At 41.6% G+C, this 18,203-nt stretch overlaps 1 protein-coding gene across 1 annotated transcript in view; it reads right to left on the bottom strand.

Annotated features, from left to right (window-relative positions):
- esamb (endothelial cell adhesion molecule b) overlaps window positions 1-18,203 on the bottom strand; it is a 48,885-nt gene that overhangs the window by 3,988 nt on the left and 26,694 nt on the right. Inside the window, exons 2-5 of the mRNA XM_030067748.1 lie at window positions 5,985-6,130; window positions 4,348-4,552; window positions 3,294-3,449; window positions 1,469-1,513 (exon numbers count right to left, since the gene is read on the bottom strand). Coding sequence (XP_029923608.1) covers window positions 1,469-1,513; window positions 3,294-3,449; window positions 4,348-4,552; window positions 5,985-6,130 — 552 coding nt within the window. The remainder of the gene's footprint in view (window positions 1-1,468; window positions 1,514-3,293; window positions 3,450-4,347; window positions 4,553-5,984; window positions 6,131-18,203) is intronic.

The raw sequence follows: 18,203 nt of genomic DNA, 5'->3' as shown, positions 1-18,203 counted from the left end.
AAAAGAAATCTCACGCGTGACTAACCTGCCTGAATGACTTTAAAGCAGAGCGCAGTCTTATTGGCAGTCTAAATATAGCGCACAGTGAAATGTGGAGGGAGGAGTGTAGTGTAAATGCAATAGGCTGACAGCTACATCTAACACAAAACACACACTGTAAATAAAGGTTTAAAGGCAAAATCAACCCATGATCGACTCACAACATACGATGGAGGAATATCACCACTGCTTGTTTGAGTGCAGGATCCTTGGAGGTGTAGATAGTAAACCTCCTTTTCACGAAGATCACTCTTTATTTTTCCACCAAGAGAACTGTCACTCTCAGGTAGAAACGATTACAGTTCCAAAAGGTAGAGATATGTTTGCACACATTAACGCCTTGCTCTCTCTTTGTGGATAACCGAGTGCTCTGTGTGAACTGTGACAGGCCTGCAAATCGCAAATCATTACTTCAATAAAAAAACTTTGCCTATGTGAATATCTAGCATTTTTATGGGTATGTAGCGTCACACAGTCTCAGAGTTGAAATTATTGATGTAATCTGGAAAATACAGGTCCAGAGAAAGCAACTGATATTAAAATATAATATATAATATATAACATGTGCTCCATATATTCAATATTTCTTGGAAGTGTATGTAAGAAAAGTCACTGCTGGAGCGATGTAGCTCCCCCTCTTGTCAAGATCTGTTAATGTTTCTGATCATTTACTATAATATATGAATATTCAAAACGTCTCTACTTATATTGCAGAGTTCATTGGTATTAATAATTGCAAACCGATATATTTTTATATGAGCTGAAGCCGTCATTATTTATTGAAGCAGAATAGTGCAGTGACTTACCGAAGCAGAACAGTGCAGTGACTTATTCATTAGCACATAAGCAGACATTAACATTAACACATTACCAAATAGCACATAATCATTCCTATGGAAATCTTTTAACACTGTGCAAAATGGCACAGCATTACAAGCTGGCAGCACAAAGCAAAGATGTGAGAGGCGGCGGCATCACCAGAAGTTGTTCTGGAGTTGTGCTCGCAGCTTTATTGTTGATTTTATCACCAGTTGTTTATGTAGCCCATTTGCATGAATTCCTTGTACAAACTCTCATCACATGCATAATTGATACATTTGCCTTCTCCCCACCTAGAAACACGCCTTTCAAAGGGGAGGGCAGGAATCTTGAATCTTTAGTGAGGTATCACCTGGTTTTGCACCTTTGCTTTATATCCTGTTATCACTGATGAGTGTAAATTTTGACACATCATCGTAATTGTCGATTTACAAATTTGGTTGATTTTTCCTTTAAAGCTTCCCACAGCTTTTGATTTGTGATTCAGGGTGTGACATGATGAGGGAATCAGCCTCGACTCCGGGGACTCTGGATCCTAGGGATGTCATGGCTTGTGAGGGATGCTGGGATGGGATAAATAAACGGGAAAGTGTATGACTGAAACCCTTACCCATGAACCCAAGGACAAGCAAGGGCTGAGGGCAGGCTCTCCACTCTGGGGTTTTGCAGAAGGAAAAGATGTCAGAGAGAGAAAGTATGTGAGTGAGGTAGGGAGGCAATGGTACAGACTGATGGGAGGGGGGGGAACGGTAAGATGTGCTGCACTCTCAGCCCTAAATCCAACTCCTGCCTCTTAGACGGCTGATCAAGTAAGGACATGGGGCTTGTTAGGTTAGGCACTATGGTTAACAGGAAATGAGAAGTGCTGAGAGAGGATCAGCAGCGAAAGAGAGAGAGAGAGAGGGAAAGTACGTGCAAGAGAGAGAGAGAGAGAGAGAGGAGAGAGAGATTGCTGAAAGAGATAAGCAGTGATGGGAGAGTAAGGTTCAGTGTCAGAGAGAGCATAAATCAGTGCAGATAAAAATACGAGGGTTTTGAACTCTGAGTGCTCATGGCGTGTAAGAGGCAGTAGGTGTACATTTGTTTTTAGCATGTGGGTAGCTGATACTGTAGGCGTGCATGTGTGCATACTGTGACATGAAACCCTGGGTCAACACATAATCAGGGGAGTAGTTTTCAACTGTATGAGTCTGAAGACTTTTCTGCTATAAAAGAGATGAGGAGAGCGAACCAAAGCAGTTAAGTCAATACTCGGTCAATCAGCCTAAGTCCTATTATTCAGAACAGATGGTGTTCTCGCTGCAGCATCATCTGGGAACAAACCTCTGCAAAATAACACAACAATATAAACATATGCACAGCCTGCAACAAATCAAAAAAAACCTAGAAACGCAGTTTTCCCCCCTTAGGCAAGGCAAATATTTGTGAGAGGAGAGTGCTGTGTGCTTTGAGTAGCACTTGTCTCAATCTGTAAAGAAGATTTCATGCTAAATGTTACGGCGTGATAGAGCATCTTCTTCTGAGGTATGTGAGGAACGGCTATCAGCAAAGTGAGGCCCACGGGCCGGGTCTGACCTTCTGCAATCTTTCATGTGACCTGAGGACACATTTCCAGCGTGTAATGCAGTAATGCAAGCAACACGGTGTGGCACTTCTGGAAATAATGCTGTTGGTCGCTGCTCTCTCTCTCTCTCTCTCTCTCTCTCTCTGTCTGTCTGTCTGTCTCTCGTTTTATATATATATATATATATATATATATATATATATATATATATATATACATACACATACACACACACACACACACTTTTTTTCTCCCTGTTTTTTCTTGGCCAGGTTGCCATCTGGCTTTCTGGCCTTTCTGGCTTGAGTGTGCTTTCATGGACATTAATATGACAGTTATCCTGGCTAAGGTCTTAGTGGGGATAGAGCATTACTTGGAATGATCAGAAATCATTTTTTTCATATATACTCTATATATATCAACATAGCAATAGTTTGTTTACATGCATTGTGGAAATGCTTGTGACTCCATGGAAACGCGCATGATTCCATAGAGACAATGCTAGTGCTTTTCACAGAGCTCAGCACTAAATGAGATGTGCTCTTTCAATGGCTGAAAATACTATTAACATTAGCAAATCCCTGCCAGTGTATCAGGGTTTTTCATCCTGATCCTGAATCCTGAATGTAAAAGGAACGTTAATGTCAATGTAAACTCACTGAATAATGCATCTAACTCAGCTGAGATGGAATACTGCTCTCACTTCTTGTCAACACTAAACCTATCCAGTTGTGTTTCTTCATTTTAACGAATGCGACAAGGTATAATTGCTTGTATCTAACCCATCTTTTATTATTGTCTCAAAAGGGAATGCTAAGTGCAAAAGATCCATTCTCATGTAGTGTGAATTTAAATAGCAGACAAAGCTCACTTTGCATTGGCGAGAAGAAGACCTCGGATGTGGGAGCGGCCTTGGTCCACTTATACTGAGGTGCCGGCTTGCCGTGGCTTGACTGGCAGCCCAGCGTCACGTTGCCCTTCAGCACTGGGTTCCCAGTCACTGTACATACTGGAGGGGAGGGAGGGACTAGGGGGATGAGAGAGAGAGAGAGAGAGAAACACAAGCTAAATGCTCAGCCAGAAGTATAAATGGAAGCTTAGAAGGACAATGACCTGCTATTGACCCCATAAGTTAGGCTTTAAATACATGGTCAAGAAAGTAAAGATCATTAGGGCTGGTAGTCATATGACAAAATGAAAAGGGAATGCCACAATCCCATTTACATCTGTTGCTGTTGGGCAGCAACATAATTGCTTGGGAGCCTAGTGAGCAAATGTATGATTTCTAGTAGGTCTTGGTCTAACAGTACATCTATCCAAAATCCTTCCGTTCAACATCTACTTTCCATATCCAACTACAGTATGAGCTGCTTTGTAGCTCAATTTCAAGTCGTTCATGTAAAATTTCATGCTTGAACGCACCTGTGCTGAAAAAGAAACGCTTCTACTATATAACCAAGCACAGGATGATAACTTCATCCACTTTACTGTCCAGGTTTTTCTTATATCTGAATGTTTCAAAACTTTACGACATACCCATCAGTAGCTAATACGGACAAAATCTCATCTTTGACTGTGGGTGGCTCACACGTCCACATGTTTTGTGTTGAATGCAACGGTGCAGGACAATGGGATGTAAACTCATGAAAGAAAGATCTCCCGCACACTGCTCTCTTGCACAAAGAACAGCATTTTTTATTTATCTACTGATGTTTCAGTCCCAGCAGACTTTCATCACAGTGTTAAAATGCTCAGGAGGTTCAGCACAGGAGACTATTTTAGCACTGATGAAGGTCCAATAAATAAAAATATATATATAGATATATGTGTCCTATGTGCAAGAGAGCAGTGTGTGGGATGCCTTTCTTTGACGAGTTTACCAAATGTAACCTTTAAAATGCTCGTCACGTTGACTGGTCCATTACCTTTGACATTAAGGCGCATCTCCCCGGGATGGGGCGATGTGCCTCCGGAGAAGATGACACTGCAGATGTAGCGTCCAGAGTCAGATTCTTGGGTGTTGTTGATGTAGATGGAGAGGTTGGCGGAGGGCATGGCCGCACTGAAGCCGACCCTGTTGGTGAACTCGTTCTGCCCATGCCCAACCTTACCTGAGTTAAAGTTGATCACCTGCACAGAGCCACATATTAAAGGAGAACCTCTCACTAACACACACCAAGCTGCATAACGTGATTAGTGTTCATTAGAAATAATTAATAAGAAACAATTAAGCAATTTTACAAAGCACAACATAGTTTGAAAATACTATTTCCTGAGACATCTCCGTGATAGTCACTTGATGAAATATCCCATATTGTATTTGCTACAGGCAAATGAAGATGCGCAGATTAACCATATAACAGAATTCAACGTCCTTCATAAAGATAATCCTCATATGTATGTACAGATGGTGGATGTTGAATTTTAGGCTGATTTTCTGGTTGAGATAAGCTCACAGGCAACAGACAGTGAAACTACTGAGATTATAATAATCACTGCAAAGACAGCACACACTCACAACGACACACACGCACATATATGCAGTTTCCCCAGCAGCTTTACACTACATAAAGGATATACAGTACATGCAGGGCTGGAATGTCATTAGTGGCAGCCTTTATTGCGTTAATAAAGTCCTTCTCTCCTTCCGCTACGTATTAGACATCAGCAGCGGTGTTGGCAGTAATCCTAATCTCTACAGATCAGCATCTCTTTTACATTCCAGATCACTGGATGTGCATCCCAGGATATACCAGTATCATGCATTAGGAAAAAGCCTACGTCCTCATGCGGAAATTGAGAGGTGGCAGGCCTTGTGTGTACAGTCGTGGCAAGTACTGTACATCCCGTCTTAGCGGAAAAGCCAGGCTGTCTCTAAAATAAGAAAGCCAGCAATGAATCTTTCATTAATCTAGTACAATGTAAAGGGCATGTCTTCAACAGGTTTTTCATGTTTTGCTTGTTTGTAGGAATAAAACCCTGACATATCTTCTAGTGGCTGGAAGATCAAGCATCGATGCACATAATGTTTTACTTTATTGATTTATTTATTAATAGACACTAGCCGACATAGAGGCGTGTTCAAGTATGGGCCTATTTATAATTTACTCCACTTAAAGTACCTGAGTAGCTTTTTGTGTACCTTGTAATTTTTTGAGAATTGATGTTTACAGAAATATGTTTTTGCTGAACTATTGTAGCTACATATTAAATCACACCGGTTGAAGGGTACTGTTTTTGTATTTTCTCTGTTGAGATCAGAAGATAAAATAATACAAATGAAGCCCTCATTTGAACTCTGTAGTCTTGTCTTTGTATACGTGCACAGAAGATCACTTGTAATGCTGCTGTCTTCTACAAAAAGTAACTCATTAACTTTTATTCTGACTACATTTTAAAGGAGCTACTTTTTACTTTTACTCAAGTAAATGTGACAACAGAATGTTTTATTGGTCTCTCCTCCTCTAGGAGTGAACATGTGTCCTCCCTACTCATTGCACCACATTGCTGGTCAATATCAGATTTAGTTATATATTATCAATTTCCATTTTGACCCACTCACCTGCTTGGATTCATTTCCCATGAAGAGCCAAGTGACAGAGTTTCTGGCAATGTCTGAATTGGGGCTGTACCAGGCTTGCAACACTACCATCTGTCCTTTGATCACCTCCATCTCTCCTCTGGGCATCTCCACCCTCTGCGTGTCACCTGGAACAGCAACACAACCCGGCACACACGAGGTTTAACAGCGCTCATCTTGGTCAAATTAAACCAAACCGAGTTGGACACACACTGGTGGCACACAGATTTGACACTGGAGCTCAACATGGGGAGAAGTGATCATCGCAAGAGCGTTATTAGTGAACTAAGGAGAAGAAACTAGAAATTAAAATGGAAAAAGATCCACAAACAGAATAAAACCATCCAATGGAAACTGTCATAAAGCTGAGCTGCACTCTCTAACAGCGGTGCTCAGTCATCTGCCACAGTGTGAGATGAACATCGAGGACCTGAGGGTCTTTGAATCCTCGGCACGGCTTTGACTTCCCTTTGACTTCTTGACATCCACATCAACCTTTAAACCCGTGTATACATTCAACTTGACATCTGCGTCTTTAAACCTCTGTATACATTCAACTTCCATAATCCAACATGTGCTGGTGGTAATCCAACAATTACTAACTGAGGAGAGTCAACATGCAAAGCCCAGATCAAACAGCGGCAGAAGACAAAGTGAGCACATTAGAGAAGTGAGATCAGAGGCAGAATACTGACAGGTGCTTGGTTTACGTTGAATGAAGACGAATAAAATGGATCATCCCGAAAAATCCAAGACGGCGCTGAGCTTTCACTAACTTCAACATGTAACACCTTGTCATACCCTGTAGTTCTCTAAAAATGACTTTAGAACTGAGATCTAATATCAGTTTCTATTTCCCTTCCTCAGTGATGTGCACAAAAGACACCAGAGACAGTTTCCAAAGATACTTCATTCTCATGCAACACACTCTCCTGAATACACGAGCAACAGGCCAGTGCACACAGCCAGCAAATCTTATCTCATTTTCTTGGAACATCTGAACATGACTAAAGAATCACAGACGATCACAACAACCAGCGGAAAAAAAAAAAAAAAAAAAAAAGCTTTCAGCTAATAGCAAGAAAATAACTTGTATGGATTATCAACATAAAATAATCTCAAGCGTTTATGTTGATTGGAAAACCTAAAGAGCAGCTTCTACGAGGGGCTTTTCTGGTTTTGTGGTGTGCAAAGACAGAGCAGAGTTCAGAAATATCAAGCAGAAAAAAATAATCTGCAGCAGTCGTAACTTCTAGGAGAGTGAGAGAGAGAGAGAGAGAGAGAGAGAGAGAGAGAGAGAGAGAGAGAGAGAGAGAGAGAGAACAGGAGGAGAGTAAGACGTTCAACTCACAGGGAGCCCAGTCACCTGACCCGGACAACTGAAGCTGGATCCACTGATCCCAGCAGTTGGTGTCCTCCTGCGTCGCCAGTTTGAGGCTTGGTCCGAAACTCACGCAAAGACTGAACCAGAGCAAATGAGCTGCCCGCAGAACACAATAAATCCTCTGACCACAGAGACCACTAACACTCGAGAGGAGGGTCCCTTGTGGACTAAAACAGATAATGTAGAAGATGGATGAACGGAGAGAGAGAGAGAGGGAGAGAGAGAGAGAGAGAGAGAGAGAGAGAGAGAGAGAGAGAGGGAGCAATTCAAATGCAAGCAGCTCAGACCTCTTCACATCTGTTGGCCAAACACGCCTTCCTTCTTTTTTTCAGATGGAAAGCGTATGCAGCTGGGAGAATTAGGCGATTGCTGGTGGGGGTGGCACAGATAAAGAGGAGGAAAGTGTGTGTTTTATGACAGAGAGAGGGAGGGAGAGAGAGAGAGAGAGTGTCTGTGCATGTGTGAGAGAGACAGAGAAAGTGAGACAGAAGCAGAGGGAGACAGAAGAATCCTGTTTCAGGCTTACAGGCTGCAGTGCCTTCTCATCCCTCCTGAGGTAATGTGACCCCGCTGCTACGGTGTCCCTGTCCCTTAATTTCTGCTCTGGATCTAGTAAGTCCTACTGACTAATCCCGAAACAATCCCGAGCTCAATCCTCTCACCTCACGTGAGCAAACAGAGCTCAGCTGGACGGGGATATGATGTAACACATGCTCACTTTGGCCACCAACACTGCTGTTTGCCGTGACCGTGACAGCATCTACATTCTCTAAATTACTGATTAGCAGATTGCTGTGCTTTACATTTAATTGCTCGCGTCGCGTGATCGGTGGCGAGCCTGTATTTGGCTTCCACGTGTGAGCAGCTGGGTTCCCGAAATGAGACATAAATTGCTTGGGAAAGAAAGAAAAAGAAAAGAAATTACATGTTTGCTGTTGTTTTTCAAGGACAGAAAGCAACTTGACTGCTAAAATAATAATGTTTTCACGAATTGGAAATACTAAATGATCAGATTAAGCAAATACTATTTTTCTATTGACAATTAAAGCTCTGTTTTTTTTCGTCAGTTCAAACACTATTGAAATATAAATGGTTATTACGCTACAACTGCCACCAGAAAGACAGAGGTTGTGAATCCCATGCAGATGTTTTCCAGATCAGCTGTTTCTTTAGCAAACGAGAGAGGGTGAAACCTGCTGGTTATAGATCTACCCATGGAAAAAAAGTCGGAATAGTTCTTTTATCATTAACACATAAAAACATGTTAACACCGACATGTTGGAGCTATTTATACCACAAAATCTTATCCTCTCTAATCATGAGGCCTGGTGGTGTGAAGTAGTAAAACCATCAACTGCACATGTATGTAGGAGTTTAATATTCTCATCTTCATTATCATCACCACCATCATTCCCACAATAACCATCAAATCAGTCACTCTTTTCATATTGTAGAGTGGAGTTTCAGCATGAATCCTGTTTCATTTTTCCCAGACTTCTCACAAATCCTGTCAGTGCTGAGATTTCATTTCCAGAGGCAGGAGCTATTGTCTCTGCTGTTGCACCAACCAATGAGGCAACGTGCAAAAAAAAAAAAAAAAAAAAGATTTGGATGTGATTCAGTTGTAACAATTATGTGAAAAATATTGTGGGGGCATTTTTTTTTTTTTTTTATCAGAGCTGCACCCTGAGAGGCCTGTTTGGGATGAGGCTAAGATCATGTCTACATGGACAGTGCTCAAAATATCTCGCTTTGTGTAATACTATAAAGTGCTATGCAAGCAATGTATTTTGATTAATATGCATTGTGTAGCAAGGACAGCAATCAGAAGGGATCAGCGTGTCAGAGTTGGGGTAATGAGACTACATTTGCCTCTCAGTGTGAATGAGCGACAGCTGTAGACAGTAATTCTGAATGATACACAGATTCCATGATAAAGTCGGATAATGCCCTGTAGTCTCCTGACTCCAGACTGTTCTTGTGCTTCTTTGCGCAGGTTTATCCTCAGAACTGTGTCATTCAATTGTTTATTAAATGAAGGTAAATCTTCCCTAATCCCTGGCCGTCTCCATCTGGGATGTGTGTGTGCGGCTGCAGACACAGACGGACAGAGACACGGTTCAAGATGTGGATATCGGTACGAAGTCAATCTACATCTGTCATTAAAAAAAAAAAAAAAAGAAAGAAAGAAGAAGAAACACACAAAAAAAACTTGCCAATAAAGGGGATGTAGATGTGATACTATGCAGTCTCAGTAAACTGTGTCCTAATTATATTTGGCTGAAGGCTAATGTTCAGCCTAGCCACGCTTTATATCTGCTAATTGGATTCTTCTCTTTAGAATAAACAATGTTTTTGTTTTCCCGAAGGGCATCCTGGCTGTGAGATACTGGTAGCGTCTCAGCTGTTTAAATCCCGCAACAGCAATTAAGGCAGCAGGGATGCTGGGTTTCTGAAACCTGCACAGAATAATCAAAGAAAAGTCAGCCCTGTCATACATGCCTGTGCTGACTGAGGCTCAATTAAGAGATCAACTGGGCATTTAGTGTAGTATCACAAGGAATCCATAGAGGGCAGCACTTTCATGTGATAAGACAGATAAGACAGATTAAAATCTTTCTTGATCTGGCAGTATGTGGTGGAAAAAAACTTAATCTCACAAACCTAAACACTGAAATATCCACATCTAAGGCTTGAGTTCAGAGCAAACTAATACTATAAGTGCAAAATCCAGAGTGGCCACACTGGTGTAGGCACAGAATAAATCAATACATTTATCTATTCATTAATGAATTCTATTTCACATGCCTGACGAGGTATTTCAAGCTAATTTGAGTGTGTGTGATCAAGTGAGGGATAAAAAGGCGGTCCCTGTCTTAAAGCCCCGAGGAAGCGTGTAGGCCCGTGTGAAGATAAAGTGATCCTCTTTCACCAGCGCCACTCTATCTCCCACAGTAATCTCTCCTTTCACCACGTCTGGTCCTCATGTGAGTCCTATTCTGGAGCTGAAGCATCGGCTGGGGCTCAGATTTTACTCTGACTTTAATCTAGACATCTCTCCGCCCCCTCCTCGCCTCCGCAGAAGAGAGTGGACCTGCTGCCTTAAAATGAACCGCTAATCTGGAGCAAGTGACAGCGGCAGCATGCTTGAGGGTAAGAGGTCCTCTGTGGAGAGGAGCGAGGGCGTGAAGGGACACGGCACCGTCGCATTTTGCAGTAATTTCATGTAAAGTCTCCAGTGTGATCCCGTAAAAGTCTAGAAATTGAGCGTGGAACTGCTGTTGTAGTTGGAGATTTTTAAAATGTTGAATATTTGACGTAACTTTCTCTTAATTCATGTCACCCTCAACTTTCTAAACTCTACTTTAAGCCACTGCTCATCACTATAGTCGTGCAAATTCAGTTATGCTTATGGTCAACTCATGTTTCACCAACCAGCATATTCACTTTTGTTGTGTATTAAAAGGAAGGTGAAATGTATCGACATCCTCGCTGTTTTATGTCCTAGACATCAGGGTGAACTTCTACCATGGAGGGCTGAGAAGTAGAAAAAAACAAAACAAAAAAATCATACAGCAACTACTTTGATGTGTTGTAAAACTGCTTGTTTTTGCACCATAATTGCATTTTTTTTTGTGAAGAACAGTACTCAGATTAGGATGATGAGATTCTTGCATTGTCTGCACCAAACAAGCAGGTCTGGAGAACCTGAGGGACCACAATACTTTATTTCTAATATCTGTCACACTCTGCAATGTGATTTGGATATTGCATTCGGCCGTGCTGCAAGTTTGCTAAAATTTCAATTAATTTTTAAACTTTACAGGGAATATGTAGGTTTTCCCTCCAACCAAACACCAGGGGGTTTCTAGCTCGCCCTCAAGCAGTAAGGAGGAACCAATTAGCAACAACACCGTGTGCAGTCGTTGGCTGAAACGCTGACCCTGCATGCCCGCCCGTCGCTGTGCCACAGTCTGCAGGAAGAGCGCCACCTTCTGCTCGGTGACATGTCTGAACCCACTGCACCCCTGTCCGTGACGCTTTTCCCCAACCAGCGATACACATCATCATCATAAACTATTCATGAATTGGACTTTTTGTTTGATGGGTTTGCTCAGACGTGTGGTTAACCTTAAATTTGGAGGTTTGAATAAAAAAGGCTACAGTGAGGATTTTGTTGAGTACTTGTCTGTGTGTTAAGTAACTTCACTGAACACAAGACAAGGCAGCGAGTGTCAGGCGTCTGGATGTTTTTCTTTTGTTGACTTAAATGTCTTGATTCAGACATTTAAGAAATATGGCTCTGCGCTGGACAAACGTCAAGCTGACCTTGCTTCAGATTCGGTGATGTCAAAAGAGGACACACGTGAACAAAGATATGAAGGTGGAAGTAAAACGGGGTTATTCTCTGACTTTTTGACAGACAGGACAGGAGGGAATGTAGGACAACAAAATAGCCTTCTCGCTGTAAAACTGTGCATATTGGACTGACCCTACAGGCTTCAAACAGATGGTGCTTCAATAATAAATATTTGGAGATGGCTCCTTTAAATTGGATTATATTAGTGTAATCTCTGCAGCTATTTTAAGCCATTTTGAGTGTGCTATCTCATAGCACTAGCTTTAATCCCTCTTAACTTTTGATTGTGTTCAAATTGATTCTCCACGCGCACGTGGTTCAAAACTCCCACACCCCCCTCTGGTTCTCTCACGGCAAAGTCAACGTCTCTTCCTCCCACTTGCACAAACATGTACAGCCGCATGCACACACAAACAAACACCAGCTAGCGCCCACGCCAACTGCAGAAACTTAAATGTTAGTTGTTCTCCTCTTGGTGTGGTACGACCTTGAGATCCTACAACTTGTCCAAGCCCAGTTAAGACAGAACCAAGCGCTCGGGCTGTTTCACTTTGAGTTGGCACACAAAGTTTGACAAAAGTACAAAAAAAACCCTAAGAACTAAGTGACTGAGTGTGCCGCTAGAAGTTTCCAAAGTAAACAGACAGCAGATAGCAACAATGCTTATCAATTTTTAATGTGCCTCTGTCTTGAGTCTAAACAATACTGGCAAAAACAAAAACCACAATATCTTCGATATCGATATTGTGGGGATGACTACTGGTGCTTTCATAAGATATCTGCACACACACAAGATTTTTGATCAGCAGTCATTAGTAATGTGGATATGATGACCAGGCAGGCAAATAAGTTCAGAAAACTGCATCCCTTTGCTGTAACACAGCCTTTAAACAAGGGGAAGACAATACTTATGTCATATCATGATATTATGATACCCAAAAGCTCAGACGATACACCTCTTATGAAAAATATCACATGTGAAATGAACCAGATGTGATTTTGGAGCACATGTGATATAGTGACAACACATATGATATACAACTATTATTTAAAATGTGAAAAAGCAAAATGAAAAACACATGTGATGGTTTTCACATGTGGAAATTTTAGCTCAGAAGCCAATCACATGTGAAAATGCTATTTCCACATGACACTGTGTGACCAATTTTTTTTCACATGTGGAAATTTTTGGTCATGTGAAAATAACAAAAAAGTTAAAGTTTACATGTGACACCACTTTCTTTTCACATGTGAAAATGTTTGTTCACTTGTGAATATTGCCAGTCACATGTGAAAATGGTTACTGACATGTGAAATGTGACATTTTCATATTTTTATTGTAAATTCACATTAATTAACTGGCAGCAGCTTCGCCAGGAAAGTACTTTTTTGTTTATAAATGTACAGTTCATTACTGTAAATTTACAACAAAATGCTGGTCACAGATTTGTCAGTAAATTAATGTACATTTACAGTTTGTAAACTGAATCCACAGCATGTATACCATATTTAATCAGTGTTACTGTAATAATACATATAACCCAGCCCCGCTCGAATCAATTTTATGAAAAATAAAACTCACAAAACTTACATGAAACTTGAGACTTGAGGATGACTATAAAGAGCACCCTTGTATTTCTCTGTTGAGAGGATAGAAAAGCTATTTTCCTGAATTTCCAACCTGTCCTGACAGCTCGTTCTGCTAAAAGCACACTGCCGAGCCCACAACTGATAAAATGATGCCAGACGAGCTGAAACTGCCTGTGAGTGTCAGACACCCGTCTGCACCCCAAGACTTTATTATGGTTATTCTGACCAGGACGTCGGGTCTTTAAAGCCTGGCACTTGGCATGCTTGTCGTGCAGTAATTATCACACGGCTGCTGCGGTCTCCTGGGGAGGTCTGAAAGGGGAATATGAATTTTCAAAGCCGACTTGGAAACACAATGCAAAGAAACAAGGAAGTACCAGCGATTCTTAATTTCTCCTCTGCCTCTGGCGGCGGGGCAGCTCTCAGTTCTCACATCAGGACCCGAGCCGGCGATGAGACTCGAGCGACACGTACGGCACTGAGGCAAATGTCGCATGATAGATCGTGAGGCCCCATCGACGCTGAAAAGAGGCTCCCTTTCAATTTCTCATTTCAGCTGCTATTTATAACCTTCATCTCATGACCGTTAAATCACCACTGACACAATCATTACTAATACAACCTTTGATAATCATCTCTTCATTGATCACTGTCATACACACCGAAGCTACAACCCACTTGGTGTGATGACAGATAATTCAATGACATGATTGAGAGTCAGAGAGATAAACAGAGCAGAGACCTCAAATTCATCATATACTCGTGTGTATGTCAGTGTGTGTGTGTGTGTGTGTATGTCAGTGTGTCCCGGTGGTCTTTCCTTTAATCTGCAGGGACCTCCTGAACCTTTGCACTTGCCTGCTGTTTGCCCTCTGACTCTTCTTAACATGTTTGCTTACATGAATAAACATGCTTTTTCCAGCCGCAGCGCACGCATGCCTCTGTGTTTGTGCTGAATGCCTGATATTTTTACACATCTCACATCTGAGGCTGCATTCAGGCCAAAGCCGGCACTGCGGGAGAAACGCCGCTCCTCATTCGAATTAGTGTGTTTAGGTTGTGGAGTGTGCACCGAAAGGGGTTCAGCAAAAAAAAAAAAAAACACAAGAAGCAGAACCATTATAAACTTTTGCCAAAACACATTACACGACATTACACTGCGGTGGCCAATCAGTACAAAGACGTCGTTACTATGGAAGGAGCACATTTCTCTTTGATAAAATTAAAAATTAAGTCAGACTTTGAGAGACAAAGAGAAAGAGCACAAGCGAGCTGAGAGCACTGGTGAGAGAGAGAGAGGAGAGGAGGCCGAGCGAGCTAGAGAGTGAATGAAGAGAGGGAGCAGCGGTGGCGAGAACAAAGCAGTGAATCAGAGAAATAAAATGTTATTTTGTGATCGTCAGAGCACATTTTCACAAACACTCTGACCTCAGAGCTGGACAAAACCTAGATCATCTTAATGTTTCTTACTGTCCCTCTTTGTTTTCTTTTCTTTATATTTTATGATATCACCATAACATAAATAATATAATCATAAATAATCATAATATGATAAATAGCATTCTTATAAGTTGTATAGTACACTTAAAGCGCTCCAATAGTGGGTTAGTTTATAACAACTTTACTCCACTTCAAAGCATTTTACATCCTAAGGTATCTCTGTCATATTATCATAGCAAACATGCCTTCTTCTCTTGTTGTGGTATTGGCAGGTACCATTCAACTGAATGACTTTTTGTCATTAGATGTTACAGCTAATGTTCTGCATACCACCACCTGCTTTACTGGAGGGGAATGTGGCAAATAAAACAGGCCTACCTATGCCTTCTGTCAACCTTTCTTTTTGAAAGGTTAAAAAACACAGAATATTTATGGGGAAAATGAGCGGGTTGACATGTGATATGAATGTAAGTGTAAACATTTAACACTACAGAGAAACAGGTGCAATTCAACACTGAAGCGCCTGCACAGCGTTTCTGCAGTAGCTCATGTCTTGTTGTGGGAGGGGTGAGGATGTGTGCTCGGTCCTGCTCGCATGTTGGCCGGGTGGCTGCCAGCGGCCTCCTCAGCCCAGCTGTCCATCAGAGGTCCCACACTGCCCTTCCTTTCCCCCCAGTGAACTCCGGGGTCCCCGTGGCAGGGAATGGTGGCAGGGAATGAAAGTCAAACTGTGTGCTTAAATGGGTCTGCAATGTTACACCACAACAGAGCCTATAACCACCCCGCCACCCCATGCACCGTCTTGGGTCTTTGAAGAAGATATTTATAAACTATTAGTGTGGCAGCAGGGCGAGGGTTGGCTGTTTTATCTCCCAGATCTGTCATGTGTTTCCATGCGAGAGGGGAGCTGTGCTGACAGAGTGACAGAGTGAGGGCTCTGATATGGCTGCTGATGCACAAGTCGAGGGTCTAGCTCTGCGGCTGATGCTTCGAATGCCTCGCCACTTTGCTGCCTGTGGGACACAGGGGCTTAATGCAGTGCGACTGTAATTAAGAAGTTGAGTGATCTGATTTCAGATTTCAGCTGAGCTCTTATCAGAGAGGAATTACAGGGGGAGGACTATAATCTGTATATACAACATGCAAGACTCAAATTTCTCTCGAGTGCCTCACGAGAGAGGAGACGTGCATGGCATGGTGTAATTTGCATGCATGTTCCAACATTTGGAGACCAGAAAAGTCACATCTTGAAGCCTCCAACACTCCTCGCTCTTGTGGGATTATAAGTCACAGCTTCCTGTTGGTTGTTAGGCCAGAAAGTTCGCAGGAGCTTTACGGGAGCGGAGAAGGTTTGAGACAAAAGAATCCAACTTTCTCCAGGCGATCTGTGCTTAAGCCTTACTCCAGCTGCCCCTGAATAAAAATCAAAGCACTGAGTGCCATCAATCAATACCACTTCCCACACTCACAGAGCCCGCAAAGCCCTGCTATAGATTATATGAAGCAAAATCAAACCCATATGAATGACTTTGTGGTCACTAGTCAATATTATCCTGCAGACTTTGTGGATTATGCCATTTATTGTACACTAAAGGGAAACAACTTAAAATGATTTGGTAAAATGTAACTTTTGTATCCTCAGCGGCATTTGCCAAGCTAAATAGTCTATTGAGACATGTAAAAAACAAAACTAAATGCAAAAACACACACGCACACACACACACACACACACACACACACACACACACACACACACACACACAAAACAAACATCAAAACATCAAATTGATATCAATCTGAGTGTGGAGATACTTTGCGGACAGTAAGTTTGATGCTGACTCTGTCGCCTCACAAAACTTAAACGTTAACGTTACAGTTTGTGTTAACAGTTTTGAAGCAGAAGATGCATATTCCTGGAAAATCACCTGAGATGCTGATTCAGTCTCCACAAAGTCAGTCCCCTCCTTATGCAAATGAGCGGTACCAGAAGGTCTTCTTGGCTTTTCTTGTTTCCAGCTTTTTGCACTCAAATCTGGACTGCCACAGATTACGGGAATAACATCTTCAAATTCTGTCACACACTGAACTTTGCTCCTTAAGTTCAAAGCTTAAACCAGAAACTCTCTTCAAAGATTTGTGTTTCTTTTTTGTACGGATCAGATTTTGCTTTGAAAATAATTGCAGCAGGTCACGTTAAACTTCTAATTTCCACGAGAAAGAGAGATGCTGCTCATTTCAGCTTACATCACGACCTTGACCTATACCTTATCCAAGGAAATTAGGCTATTAAAAATTTACATCATCAAGTGCACAAGGTGTTATATAGGTTATATTAATATTTTAAAAATGCCTAATTATAGTGTGGTATTCCAAGATGAAATTAGATCATAGCAGGCAGAATTTGAGTTTTCTGGACATATCATCTAATAGAAACAGCGGGTATGGGACACAGATTATGTTTACACGTGTAAAACAAAGCAGATGACAACACAGAACACTAGATTTAGTGAAAGAGAGACTGTGTAACATATGATATTTGTATTTCTATTTTAAATAATTAGTTGTGTCTTTAGAGTATTGCCAATAATTAGTTTAATATGATAAATTGCTCTTAGAATGCACTGCCCTACAAAGGCAAAATGCAGTAATTTCTCAGATGGTAACATTGCGAAAAAAGGCTTTAAAATTTGTTATTGTCCTGACAAATTTTTTAAAGTAGGAAATGTGGCAGTTCTCCTTTGCTTAATGAAATAATTAGCTCAGACTTGACATTTTATCCATTTTCCAGAAGTTACTGTATTCTGCTTTTACGGAGTCTACAAACTCACAAAGGGAAAACGTGGGAACTTCCATCTGATCTCACGCTTGGTTGCTGATCTTGATATTAAAGTTACGTAATGGTGATAAAATATCGTTGCAATGTTAATTTCAGGTAACAATGCCATGTATGATAAAAACAGTAAATGCTGCTGTTGATGATGCATCTAAGATTTAGTTTGTTATAGTCCAAAACAACAACAAAAATAAAATAAATTAAATTAAATTTTAAAAAAAAGGACAGGACATTTGCCCACAATATAAGGCTGGCCTTTTGCCGTTCCAAAAATGACAAGAACTCCTTTTTGACCTTCTACCTCTGTAAGGCAGCACCGTACCCTGTGATAAATCCTCAGATGCTCAGGTTAGTTGCCACTTAACACTAGTTTACATTAGACCCAGCAGTCTAATACACACGCTCACACACACACCCAAGAGGCCCAATCACCGGCCCCGCCCACATACACACAGAGGCGTACGTGGGGCCTGGCCGGCACGATAAGTGTCAGCGTGGAGCTCAGAGAGCACAGGAAACACTTGTTCAGTCATGTCTACCACCTGAGCCCAGCTCCCTCTCTGCTGCCCCTCCCTCCTCCTCTTCCCCGAGCAG

The sequence above is a fragment of the Myripristis murdjan genome, chromosome 13, assembly GCF_902150065.1.
Source record: "Myripristis murdjan chromosome 13, fMyrMur1.1, whole genome shotgun sequence".
Classification (NCBI taxonomy): Eukaryota; Metazoa; Chordata; class Actinopteri; order Holocentriformes; family Holocentridae; genus Myripristis; species Myripristis murdjan.
Note: the sequence above shows the minus strand (reverse complement) of the source record. Positions and strands in the feature narration are given on the sequence as shown.